The sequence below is a fragment of the Styela clava genome, chromosome 5 (assembly GCF_964204865.1).
Source record: "Styela clava chromosome 5, kaStyClav1.hap1.2, whole genome shotgun sequence".
In the NCBI taxonomy this organism is placed as follows: Eukaryota; Metazoa; Chordata; class Ascidiacea; order Stolidobranchia; family Styelidae; genus Styela; species Styela clava.
Window position 1 is genome coordinate 21466492 of NC_135254.1, and position 14783 is coordinate 21481274.

A 14783-nucleotide genomic window follows, 5' to 3' on the forward strand; every position below is an offset into this window, starting at 1 on the left:
CATAAAGCGGGAAAAAGTATTAATTATTTCCTCTAATAAATCGACTTGTTTTCCGACTTGCGACAATTTATTGGGTATCATAAAAATTACGACATTGAATAATCTTCAATTTCTTGACGTAATGGAAATGAATGTGTAAAATCGTTTGAAGATTCCCGCAAAAACGAAAAACCGTGTTTACGATGAAAAGAGACTATATATTATTCGAAAATCAGCCGAAAATGTATTCGAATATTTGATTCGTTTTGGACAACCCTGTCTACGAACCACAGTCTTCTTTTCTACAATACAACAATAGTTTTCGTCCCAATTCTTTAAAAAGGTTCGCCATTCCTGCTAGACTAACCCATCAAATTGCGTGTTCCCTGACTACTACATGAAACATTAGCGTTTTCTGACCATCAAATGTTTGAGATTGTTTTGTAAAGTTCAAAAACAATTAGGTTGAAAATTTTCAGTTGCAGATTAGTAGTAATTTGACTCCAGTGTAAATGTCGAATATTCAGGGAAGTATTTCACTGGCTTTATTTCGCTAAATGTCCGTACAATTATAGAGACCCTGCTCAGCGCAGAATGTTTTCAAAACATTTCGCCTATAAGTTTTTGAAAGTATAATTTCATTTGATTTCAATTGAAAATCTAGAAAGGCTTTTTGTATCTTATACTCACCAGAACAAATATTACAATCATTAGATATGAATATTGAACGTATTACTAGCTCAAAATTAATCCCTCATCAAACGCATTTGAACGTGAAATAACGGTGCACGAAACTACGCCAGTTATAAGCACCATTAAATATTAAACAATGCGGATATATATAGCACCAAGGTCTAATCCACCCTATTCCAAACAGCACGAAAAATTCGTCGCAAATGCGTCTTTCCTTGGAATTCAATTGCAACAAAGAACAAGACTTGCGTTACACGTAACACATTAATTTATAAGTTGCTCCTTCGCTATCCAGTAAGACATGGGTTGGATTCTGTACCAAGTAATGGTAATTATGTTCCTCAAGAAGTAAAGCATGCAAGAAGATTCCTAAAAAGTCAAACTAGTCTTCGACATTTTCTTTCTGAAAAACGATAAAATGGATGACTTTGGTGGTTCCCAACATTTTGTGTTGAAATCTTCTATTAGTTGGTTTTTGAACTGTTTATACCAAAATCCCTATGTTTAATTACCTTGCCTTTTGTAGTATCTTTTCCAGTGTTATACAAAAGTCGCATTTTCATTTTTACGCAGTTCAAATAGTTTGTCGCGTTTTCATGAATAATATTATACAAAAGTGAGTAATACTACAATGTATATTCCTATTCAAAGACTCTCCTCTAGATAGGAATTCACTCAATATCATAAAAATCATTTTATAGCATAATATATCGAACACATCTTTACATCAAAAGGTTATATTCAAATGATAAAACCAATTAACTTCGAAAGAAATTTTGAGAATTGAAATTAACGAAACACGGAGAATGAACTCTTCATGCAGTGTGATCGTGAATTATGCCAAAAATATTTTAAAGCAAAACAGGATTCTTCTACATATATACTTGAGCAATTTGAAATATTTGTAATTGTAAAGAATTGTTTAATAACAGTATTTGGAATATAAATATCGCAGGCTTCGGGGTGGCGTAAAAAATTGTAGCGACTATAATACCAGGGAAAAATTGGAATTTCCATGACGAAAGAGATAAAACATATGACCTCATAAATGATGGCACGATCCAGAATGCTATGCCAGCCAATGCAGACCTCTTGAAATATGCGCAACAAGCTGGCGCACAACCTCAGGTTAGGGTTCAGGTTGTGCGACATCTTGGTGCGCATACTTCAGGAGTACCCAAAACTTGATGAGAGAAACGTAATAATATATCAAACATTAAAAGATTGTATTAAAATTATTAATCAGAAAAATATGAAAAAAATGTTCAAGACTTGATGAGAAAAATGTAATAATATATAAAACATTAAAATTAATCATAAAATAAAGACACGATGAAAAATCGGACAATACCTTTTAAATGAATTTTAAAATGTGAAACACTGATCAGATTAATTCCTTAAATTTGACAATGTTCGTTTCCAAATCTGACACGCATTTCGCCATCCTTAACATGACACCCGTCAACCCACTGCCCTATTTTGCCCTCCCTAATCTGACACGCATCGACCATATTTCATCATCTCTAACCTGACAGGAATCGACCCTATTTCGCCACCCCCAATTTGACACGCTTCGTCCGCATTTTGCCATCCCTAATCTGCCACGCTTCGACCGTATTTTGCCATCCCTAACCTGCCACGCTAAGACCGTATTTCGCCATCCCTAATCTGCCACCACGCTTCGACCGCATTTTGCCATCCCTAATCTGCCACCACGCTTCGACCGCATTTTGCCATCCCTAATCTGCCACCACGCTTCGACCGCATTTTGTCATCCCTAATCTGCCACGCTTCGACCGCATTTCGCCATCCCTAATCTGCCACCACGCTTCGACCACATTTTGCCATCCCTAATCTGCCACCACGCTTCGACCGCATTTTGCCATCCCTAATCTGCCACGCTTCGACCGCATTTCGCCATCCCTAATCTGCCACGGTTCGACCCCATTCCGCCATCCCATTTTGACACTCATCGACTGTGTTTTGCCAGCCCGAATTTGACAGGTACTAATCCATTTCATCAGCCCCAAATCTAAACACTTTGGCCATATTTCTTTGTAATTTCGAGGCAATTGTTAATTGTTATTTGTATACTAAACAGCGCATTATGACAGTCGATTTGGCAAAAACTGACACCCATCGACCGCATTTTGCCATCCCTAATCTGCCACCACGCTTCGACCGCATTTTGCCATCCCTAATCTGCCACCATTCGACCGTATTTCGCCATCCCTAATCTGCCACGCTTCGACCGCATTTTGCCATCCCCAATTTGGCCTTTCGTCCCTATTTTGCCATCCCTAATCTGCCACCTTTCGACCGTATTTCGCCATCCCTATTTTGCCATCCCCAATATGACTTTTATGCTACCAACCCTCCTCACTGAATCCTTGCGATTAAAATATTACACGGCTACTGTGCAACAGAGGGCACCATTTTCCATGCAAATTGTTTTTCACATTGAAAATAGTGTTTGTCGTACGTTTATGTTTCTCAACTTCTGTTTAAAGTGTAGTATCAATTATATACTTTTTCATTGTGTCGGGAAGGTATTGATATGAAGACATTTTTTTATTTGACAATTATATTCTTGCTACTTCGCCTGCAATACAAATACGCGTTTTGCCAGCGCAATGTAATATCCACCGAAGAAAACAGTTACACAGTGTGCCAGAATTTCAAAGGAATTTTTGATCCGAGCAAGCAGAACCTGCATAGTAAAGTAGTTCAAGGAATTCCTGGTAAACGAGGACCTAAGGGTGACAAAGGATCACTCGGCAATATAGAAGAATCTGTAATAGTGCAAAATTTGTCCGAAGAATTGAAAACCTTCAAAAGTGAGAAGCTAATTTTTGCAATTACTTAGTGTTTTTAATATCACAGAAAAAGAAATAAAAAGTGGACTTTTTCGTAGCGGTGGCCGATATTTTTATGGTCCATATGATTTATCTCGCAACGTGTTTTTAAATATACCATTCAATGCTTAAAAAAGATAGTAATCTTGAAATCCGTCTTATGTAAAAATTAAAACCTCTAACAGAGGACTACACTATCAATTGCACAACATTTGCAGATAAAACACTATATCATTTGAAAAAAGAGTTTATAGAGATTTTTTTCTTAAAAATCAACGATTAAGCAATGTCTTTGTCATGTTTGTGTGGCAATATTTTGAAGAGTTATACAAGTTTCAGTTGCAAGCAGAAAAGGCGGATTATTAAAACAAAAAATATTCTATTACGTATTTAGAATTTCCAGAGTCGTATATAGAGATAGACCAATACCATAATAGAATTTATATTAAATTGGTCAAACTTATTTTTAAGACTGTGATGGACTGTATCGCGCCGGAATTTGCTACTTTTTGTTAGAAGAGAAAGTCAGCTACGAAAATGCTGTCAGCAAGTGTGAATTACACGGTGGACATTTGGCATCAATTACTAGTCGTCAGTTGTATGGTGCTCTTTTCAGATTTGTGTACGATGGTTTTGTGCTTTGGCAGTCAAGTACATACGCACAGTTTTGGATTGACGGAACCTATTCAAATGCAGTAAGTTTTGGTTCCACGTATACATGCTTTGTGGGCATTATTCACGCAGTATTATTATTTAGCAAAATGCGTAGATTATGGGCCACTTATACAAGTTACACACTCGCATTACGTTTTTCTCAAATCTCACATTTTTTGCATTAGTAGCAGCATTGGCGGGGTCTTTGTAAAAAAAAACAGATTTTGTACTACTAACAACTTGTTACCTGGGCCAACATCATTCAAGTTTGGGTAACTTATTCGAAGTGCACTTTATACAGGTCGTGCACTTAGCATATGATGCAGATGTTTGAGTGGGTTTACTACTGCACGTGATTGAGGATGGAATCAATAAATTGTAAAAAAAAAAAAATTATAAGTATGAACACCAAGCAGGATACAATTTGTGCAGATAGTAAAAGTTTTGTAAGTGATACACAAATTATCTGTATCAATTTTCAAAAAGTCATGACACAAAATTTAGAATTGAAAAACGGATCACATGAATCCCACAAAATTTTTTGAAAAAAAATAATATTAATAGCCTTATAGCGAGAAATACAATCATTGATCATTGCAAATTTCGAGGTAATTGATCCAGTAGTTGACGAGAAAAGCGATTTTTTATACGTTAAAAGTAAATACCAACAAGAAGAATAACATAATAACAAAAGGATCCATAGGTCAACTTCATGTTCAATATATAGAAGTATATATATGGGTATTCTACAAAATAAAATTGCCCAGGCTAGCTTTGGTATAGTTATTATATATGTGATGCAGCTGTTTGTCAATGAAAAACAATAATATTAGATATCGTGAGACAACTTGAGTCTCTTTTTCACATTATATTATTGGTATTTACAGAATGGTCTCGTTACTCTGAGAGACACCAACAAATCTCCGTATATCTTGTGGTATCCAGGATACCCACGACCCACGGAGGGTCATGTTTATATGGCATTTGAAGTGAAGAAGTCTTTCAGCGGAAACCAGAATATGTTCAACATTAACCCGGCTCATCGGATATATTCTCTATGCCAGAAATCATAATTGAAATGGAGAGAATTTTGAATAGTGAAGCATATTCTGCATCATTTTCTCTAAAAATTCTTTTTCTTTCTTTAAAAATGAAATTATTATTTCACATATCAGGATCAAGAAAAAATACATCGTTCACGAAAAGTAAACATTGTTTTAGGTGAATTTTCGATGGAAATTCGTATCACAATCAGTGCGAATATGGCATAATTGTCAATAATAATACCCATGTTCAAGTTCAATATATCATCCAATGTAACGGATACAGACACAATACAACGGACACCTCGACGTAAAAATAAACATTTCCGTATACTGAATAATAGCCCTAATATATAATAGGAACGCTAATAATAATTGCATGTAATAATTTCTTCATGACATATTTTACATGTAAAGCAGTTATAACATTTAAGAAAACAAGTGATACTTTATATGGACATATTACACCCCTCATAGTTTTGAAATCATTATTTTCTGTTCTTTATTTCTTGCAAGCTGTAAATATAATGGAAATTGTAAAAAACAAAGAACAATGAATTCAATGAATAACTCGAGGTCTGCTGCTGGGGCAACAGTTCTCAGTGTGTTATATGAACTTAATAACTGGTTCAACGTAGCGGCAAAAGTGCAGGATTTCATATAGCAAGTTTATATCGGGTCACTGATATTAGTTATACACGCAATTACCCAGTTTTCTATTTATATATAGCTTGAGTGTCATAACTTGCTTTGCCAGGTAATCAAATTACATTTCTATTATTCTGCTACATTTATATTTTACTTCATATAGCTTTGTCCACAATGGCCCATTTTTTTTTGTTTTAGACCAGTGATTCTCAAACGGTGGGGCGCGCCCCGCGAGGGGAGGGGGGCGTGGACAATTTTTTGCAGGGACATGAAGCAAAATAAAAATATTTGTAATATTTGATCTTGCCCGCCTCATTTTGGATATTTAAGTTCCATCCATTTTCAACGTGTTTCTTGAATAAGACATATTTTCGCTTTACTGTCTGTTATTTTTAGCTCATTGTTAGCTAGTTATTTTAAGGTGGGCGCGAGACCTGACAAATTCTAAAAAAGGGGTCGCGGCTTAAAAATTTGAGAATCACTTGTTTTATACTTTTCATCAACATAGCAACGCAAAAAATAAAATTGTACACATTACAAATTTTAGAATTTTTTTTATTGTAAATTCTGCATGTACCGACTAAAAACAAAGATATACTTACGAACACATTTTGGTGGGTCTGGATCCCAGTTTACTGATATTAATCCATTAGCTGTGCAAGTAACCGGCGAGGTACCCTCCAGCAAAAAGCCTTCATCACACGTACAGGTGGCTTCTGCTCCAACGCGGGGAGAAGTGTATGTACACGTACCATGTTCGATAACAATATCGGCACACCCAATTCCTAAAAGTAGAATTTAGGATTTAGCTGAAACATGAACAGGAACGAGAGGAATTAAAAATAAATTTAACATAGTATATATAATATTCACACTAACGACGTATGTTACGCTATTTATGTTTATGCTAAAATAAAGAAAAAATTGTTTGCTTTGGTGAATTTTCTATTATCACGCTCAAAGTAGTGTTGTCTCGAATTGTTCCAAGTGTCGTGTCTCTAATATAGATTGAAATTACAGTCGTTAATTTTAAACATATTATATAGCTCCAACACTTACTGTTTCCTTGGGTAGGAGACATGTGGATGTATGTGCTTAGAAAATCAAAAACCAGGATCTATTAGATATAATGCAATGGCCGTTTATGGAGAGATTTTTAATACCGTATCAGTACGTATTGATAAATAATTGTCTTTTTCTTCGATAAAGTAGAATTTACCAATTTTCAATTTGCTTTTTCAGAGCGGCAAAGGTCATTTTATCATAATTGCATACTTGGAACGATAAAAATACAAAAAACTCACTTTCACAAACTGGTTGGTTCCATCCGTCAAAGCACCATTCTGTGGCATATGTTGTACTGGAGAAAATGCAAGTGGCTTTCTGAGAACGTTGTAGTTCGTACGATGAATCACACGAAAAGGTGCACACGGTTTCCAGTGGGTAAGGACTCGTAGCTATACCACAATCATACGTAACTCCAATGGCGTCAAGGTCGGCCGCGGCACAAGTAAATACTGAAATTGAAATTGTTGAATTAAAAAATCAAGAGATCGATGCTCAAATATATGGACACGCAAACCAAAACGAAGTAGTACAGATTATCAGATTTGGCACCGTAGTCTATTGTAATCCATAAAAAATATTTCGACTTTCGTTAGGCACGAGATCCGCCGACTATCGCTGAGCACAAGATACGCGGGCGCGGAACCAATGCAATTAATTTTCAATTTAGTTGAGGTCACCACACAAAACATTAGAATTTAGATTTTAGATAGACAAACGAATCCCACGGAGCCTACAGAAAATTTTGAAAACAATAAAAGTAATAGCTTTGTAGCGAAAAATACAATCTTCAACCAATGAAAATACCAAAGCAATTGGTTCATTAATAAATGCGAAAAGCGAGTTTGTTACACGGTAACGACAAGAACATGAGAGCGATGCTCGAACATATGGGAACGGAGACCAAATGGAGCCGCTCGAGAGAGGTCGCAGAACCGCTAAAAATAATTTTTCTTATTTTGAATAGGTCACAACACGAAATTCCGAGTGAAAAATTAATCACATAAGGGCAACAGAAATTTTGGAAATAAATAAAAATAATAGTCTTCTAGCGAAAAATGCAATCTTTAGCCACTGAAAACTTCATAACAATTGGTCAAGTAGTCAATGAGAAACGCGATCTTTTCAAAACAACAAGTAGTGAAATACCAACAACAGCAACATAAAACCAAAACGTTCAATATGTTATGCTTCGTGTCCAACAACAACAACATAATAATAACAAAACGATTCATATGTACACTTCCTGTCTAATAAGGGCACGAAAAAGAATTCCAACAACAATGTAATATTAAAACGATCAATCGGCCAATAATAACCAAACGATCCGTATATATGTAGGCTACATTTCGTGTCAACAACTATGGCATTATTATCCGATGAAACAATTAATGTCTATCCAAATAAGAATACCTCCGAATATATAAAATTTAGTATCGGTGAGATTATTTACAATAAATTTAAGCAAAGTACCCGTTCAGCAGGTTATCCAGAGTAGTTGAAAGTGATGTTCGAACTTAGACCCAATTTATCACGTTTTAAAAACTAATGACTATTCTCGTTGGACACGAAATGGATCGATCTGCTAAATTTTTGTTGTTATTAGTCCTATTGGAATTGCTAGAGGTATTTTAATTTTATTATTATTTTGTGTGGGGGAGGCCAGGGTTACTGGCGATGTACTGAAATAAAAGTACTCAAAGTCTCTTTTCTCCGAAACGACTGTGCCAATTTCAATTTTCAGTACTTGATGATGAGACCAAAATAGCCACGCCATATGATTAACACTATTTATAAAAAACAATTCGGAGATCTCCTACAATGAAATGATTGATATGAGGATGGGGATTAATAACAATAATACCAGGACGCCTAGTATTGTGGTATAAAAACAGAAAGAGAGCTGATTATATAATGATTGACTCTAATTGACGAACAAATGGTGATTTCGGAATTAATTGGTTATTATGGAAAAAAATTCTTTTTTGAATATTCACATTTTATAATCAACCACAAAAAATCTAAACTCATTTCTTTTTGCTTTATCCCGATCTCAAACTAGTATAAACTAGCGCAATAGACACGTTTTTACAACCCAATAATGAAACGAGAATATCGGTTGGAAACCGAAGACTTATCGATCGATAGTTAGGGAATCCCCCAAAACAGAAATTGCAGTTTCGATTCATCCGCTCTTGTAACTTGCGCACTGCGCATCGCACACACACACTCGGCGGGTTTCAAAATTCTCTCGCTTTACAAAAATCTAGATCACTATATCAATAATTGATTGATAACTCGCTAATTATACGACATAATTCGCCCAAAATCAATAGGCTTCTGGTCCGAGATAAGATGAATGCACATGCAAAATCTGGAGCAGATTCAATCTCGCTTTCGTGAGATATCGCGTGCATCTAACAGACACACACACAGACAGACAGACAGACAGACAGACAGACATACAGACAAATACCTATCAATATACTTACCGATCTTAAGATCGATAAGTAATAAACGACAGTCCAGTGCACAGACATAATTATAATACTGTGAGAAGCTAAATTGTAAGCATTTACTTAATGCAAAGTCCAAAAACTATTATGTGACTATATACGCTCTTACCTTCACAAGCACGAGGGCAGTCTCCTGTCCATTGGTCATCGCTGCCGCAAGTTAAAGAAGAACCACCTTGGAAATCACCAGTAGTACAAACAAATGAACATACTGTGCCAGGAGTAAGGGCACATGGATTGTTATCGGATGTTTGAAGGTTAGGAATGGTGCCATCAGTTAGGCCCGTAATATCACCTGCGGGACAATCAGACCACACCCCCGTCAAGCTGACTATCAACAAAAGCACTGAAATTACATTAAAGAACAATCATGATGAGACCAGATAATATATTTGCGAGTATATCCAATTAAACAAGCGCTTGTGATGTTTTGTTTAGTCAGCCTAGCCGTAAATTTTTTCTGTTATAAACAAACATTCCGAAAAACGTTTATTAATTAACCCCATTTCGAGGGTGAACTAGATATTCAGGCGCTCAATTTTTTCTCCATTGTTATATATATTACAACATGGTCTTTTTGTATTGCAAAAACATTTTACTCGTTTGTTTCGTCTGTTACTCGTTTAAAATGAACATTTATAACTAAGAATTGATTAGGTTTCAAGTCTGACATAAATAAGCTGAGTAAAAAAAGTTTCGTCCAACACACCAAAACTATCAATAAAATTATTAGGTTAAATAAAATGTATTTAGCTCTTATTTCCCGTGCCATTTGAACGCTCTGTTTTTTAAAAAAAGGGACATAATTTAGAAAATTGCTTACAAGTTTTGATTTCGTTTCGGAGAGCTTTCATGTCCATTTCACTTTCTACTAAATATGTTCCCGTTCAGTCGTCAGTTAGTTGCGCAAAAACATTAGATTGCCAGTTGCCAATCAGGTCTCACTGATATTCGTTGCTATGATGGAAATTATACTCAGGAATAAACCCGGAAATAAGCGATGAAATATCTTTCCGACAAGATGGAAATTTTTCAATGGAGCGGAGGAATGACTAATAATATATGATACGCTTCTGCTTCAATAAAATTCTCAGTAATTGAACTGAGCTTAATAAACACTATGCTGCTACAAACGCTTGCCTACGTTAATTTAAATTCTTGTCGCTGTACCAACATACACGATATTATTAAACAATTCAACTTATATCTTATGTTACGAGAACATGTTATTACTTCCCATGGAGTCTATGTTTAGTGATTTCAGTTGCCATATTTCTGTTTGTTGTAAATTAAATTTGTGAAATCAAAGGTAAATCGAAAGAGTGTTTACAATCATCTCAAATTTCGATATTTTTGGAAAAGAAGAGCATACATTTTGTTTTCGTAAGAGCTTAGGATTGTAGGTAACTCTTGTGTCTGCGATTTGTCCAGCGCAATATGATAAAGCACGTTTCGCGTGGAATAAATATATTTGAGAAGCGAGTATTTAATGTTCTACTTCGGGAGCATTGTGGATAGGGGGCGACATAGGGTCGATATACAAATTTGAGTTCGTTTGATACCTCATATTCCATACTTAGTCTATAACTGATAATTTAGTTCCACTGGACATAAAGTGGTCCTATCGGACATTATTTCGCATTTGCTATTTCATTCTCATTCATGAGAACAATTTTATATGAACTATGGGAACGTTTTCATACGACATTGTCCACATATTTTAGCATCGTTGTCTTATTTTTTGTTCATTTTTTTCACAATATTTATTACATGGTTATGCAGCCAGCATGTCAAAAAGCTCAGCGCATAAACTATTATCATCTTTATACTGCTGTGCTTGTGTATTGGGTGGTTAACAGGTTGTTGTTTCTCATTTTCGAAATTGTGTATGATAAATATTTTCGCTGTGAAAAAGTGAATATCATTTTCTTTTTCGATTTATATACAACATCTCGCTCTACATGGTCCAAAATAAGAACGTAAAAATAGTGACAAAACTGCTTACTAACGAGCTGAGCCAAGAAGCAAATGTCTACTCAGCACAGCATAAGTCCAAACTCTAAATCACCATCGTGCAGAGAAGCTTGACCCAGTTTAAAATATCAATACTTAGTAATTAAATAACAAATAAAGTAATTATGCAATAACATCGAATAAACCACTCGGCATAATTAAAGCTGACAAACAATTTTTGTTATTATGATTAAACATTGCTTTATGGCAACTTTGAAATACAGTCAAAGTACGGGTCACAATTATGCTCTACACAGCATACTCCCTGCCAATTATAGGTTCCATACCGTTTGTCACAAAATTTCGACTGAAGTAGTTTGGATAGTTTTATTTTCAGGATTATTTTTGGACCGCCTCTTTATCAGTTTCGATTTGTTATATATTTAAAATATGATAAATCCATGGATATTGCTCATAGTCATACATATTTGAAAACCCATCTCCTTTGATACTTCCTATCAATATCCTGGCTATTACTGTGAGGATGTCGTTTAATGGAGATTATTAACTTGATTTGTTTTAAGTCCTCGAGTTTTCTATATATACATGTTATGGTGACCGTACATTTGAACCCACGTACATTTGAACCCATGCGTATATCCACGGGTTCAATCTATATGCGGGTGCTAAAACCCATGGGTTAGGGTTAGTATGGGTTTAACTATCCGTGAAACAAAAAAAATTCCATAGGTGCAATAGCATACAGGTGCAATTGTCATGGGTTCAAATGTACGTGGGTTCAAATGTAATGGAACCACATGTTATATATATATAATATGTATTTATACAGCTTTTCTTGCGTCAGTGGTAGTTTGTAATGTTTTTGTATTTTTCTAGTTTCTACATTTTCTAGTTGAAAACTTGGATTATGCTTTAAACAATTGTATGGAACTCTAAGTCTGTATGTTCGTGTTCATAGCATTTCCATGCAGTCACAAGGTATACTAATTCAAAATAACAAGCGTATTCACGATGCGCGTTGCTGGCTTTGCGTTTTATTGGAACTTAGATCGGGAAATCATGACCTCATGTGTAATTGCAAAAGAAAACTCACTACATTTTATGGGAGTATGCTGCTTGATTTTACACTGTTGTGTCAAGCATTCAGTTTGATGGATCGTATTAAACCGAAAATATAGTATGCTACTCCCGAATTCCACAAGCACTGCGTAACCTACGATACTTTTCGATCGCATTTAAACTGCGAAAAAGAGTATCGAATCATTCTAAACTATCCAGTAGTGTGATTGCTTTTGTACATTACGATCAGTATCGAAAGATAGGTTTTTCCAGTTGTTGAAACTATTTATTGACCGTTGTCCTGTTAGCGCACATACTTGAACCCGTTGTTTCTAAATATTCCCATAGCATGGTCTTAAATAACAATGTAAATGGAATAATTATGTACATTGTACACTTTTGATTAATAAAAAGGTAACAACTCTTGCGTGAAAATATTATTGAAAGAGACGGTAATTTAAACAACATATTTAAAACATTTTTATATGATATAACGACATCAATAAATGAGATTGAAGTACAGGAAAAACTTCAAAGACTGGGTCAGGTGCCGACTGCCGATCGCTATATCAAATCACGAAATCATTAGGTATCAAAACTCTTCTGCATGTTGCGCAGTATTCTTTGCTATATTATTTCCATGAATTTTATGCGATTGTGCATCGGGATACAGCCTGATTTTAATTAAGGGAGGCTATGTACGTAGAAAAATTTATTTAAAAAATTTATATATGACAATATCCAAGCATCTGCATAAAATTCGCTAGGACTCAAATTCATCATTATACTACGGAGATTTATTGATGGTATGTATACAGGATGGAAGCCAATCTGCATTTGAAATCGTATAAATTTTAAACGGAATTTTGCTTGAAGATATTAATCTTTCATCAAATTTGAATATTTTTAGGCATGGGTGTGGGCTGTATACAGTGGTGGGATTCAATTTTTTTGTCAGCCGGTTCCATCACACAGGTCATATTTTTTGGCCGGTTCTGTTATATGTTTTTTAGTAATTCTAACCGGTTCGCTGATCTCACAAAATTCCGCGAGACGGTTCTATAGAACTGGTGCGAACCGGCTGAATCTCACTACTGGCTGTATACCCTACTGCAGGGGTCGACAACCGTTTGTCGCTCGTGGGCCAAAATTAAGGTTGCAAGTCATTGGCCCGCACATATTTTTAGAAAGTTGAAAAACCGAACGGATGGTACTTTTCATAATAATATCAAGCAGTGATACATCTCTCGAATAGAGTATAGATTTATTTCCTCATTGCATATCATAAAATTCCATTTGAATATTATCAGCGCCATTGAACCCTTTGCACTTAGCATCAACTTTTCTGCGTTTTGTTGCCATTTGCCTAATTATAATTAAATTATATGCTCATTAAACGAGTAATTGTGAATTATATAACTGTTAGGTTATAATATAACTTAGTCTAAAGAATATATTTGTCAAAACGGATGTTTTGTTACTATAATTTAGTGAAGCGTCGCGGGCCGGATTATAGTGCTCCGCGGGCCGGGCCGTAGGTTGCCGACCCCTGCCCTACTGCTTATGGACTCCCGAGTCGACTGGAAAAAATTACCATAGCAAATTCAGTAGGCGGTAACTGTAAGTTATTATAATGCAACAGAGTCGCGATCACAGAGTGTTATTGCATTGTAAGATTTTTATTGGGCAACACTTTTATAACATTAAAATGATTGCTCGACAAAATTCCGCCAAGTCAAGTATTTCGTGTTACTTTATACTGAGCTCATATATTCTAATTCGACATAATGCTGACGTGACTGGATCGGGGACCTTTGGCTCCTGCCATTATTCAATATGGTGTCTAGGTTAACAATTTTCACGTCGCAGTTTCGGATATTTTTTGTAAAAGAGATATTACTAATTGCTAATTAAAACATTGTGGACATTGGTCTTAATCGACATCGGCCCAGTTCCAGGAGCATAAAAATGTCTTTGTTATGCGGCGTGACCGATGGACGAGAATTTTATTGCTTACTTGGGATGCTAAACTTTCATTGTTTTTGTCGGGATGCTTCTTTATTCATTTTGTTCGTATTGCGGGACCCCCTGGGGTTGACGATCTCGGAAGCGTATCACGCTAAGAAGTTTCCCGCAGCTTTAATGATTTATTCATAAACGCAGTGTCGCGCTCTCCTTTTCTCTGAAGGAATCGTAAAGTGCGTTGCTCTCCCTCTGCGGTATTGGTTCGTTATTGAGACTCAGCGCTTTAAATACAGCTTCGATAAACGTTGTGAAATCAGAAGTAAGTTTAAAAC

General features: G+C 35.6%; 2 protein-coding genes across 2 annotated transcripts; one reads left to right on the forward strand and one right to left on the reverse strand.

The window, feature by feature from the left end:
* The first annotated feature begins 3106 nt into the window (after positions 1-3106).
* On the forward strand, positions 3107-5254 carry LOC120345161 (uncharacterized). Its single transcript, XM_039414585.2, has 3 exons — positions 3107-3509; positions 3999-4222; positions 5069-5254. The coding sequence occupies exons 1-3, from the start codon at positions 3230-3232 to the stop codon at positions 5252-5254; spliced, it is 690 nt and encodes a 229-aa protein (XP_039270519.2). The 5' UTR covers positions 3107-3229.
* A 212-nt stretch (positions 5255-5466) lies between these two features.
* LOC120345163 (E-selectin-like) lies at positions 5467-10481 on the reverse strand. Its single transcript, XM_039414586.2, has 5 exons — positions 10277-10481; positions 9563-9799; positions 7177-7389; positions 6475-6657; positions 5467-5740 (listed from the first exon to the last, which is right to left on the reverse strand). The coding sequence occupies exons 1-5, from the start codon at positions 10311-10313 to the stop codon at positions 5727-5729; spliced, it is 684 nt and encodes a 227-aa protein (XP_039270520.2). The 5' UTR covers positions 10314-10481; the 3' UTR covers positions 5467-5726.
* Positions 10482-14783: the final 4302 nt, after the last annotated feature.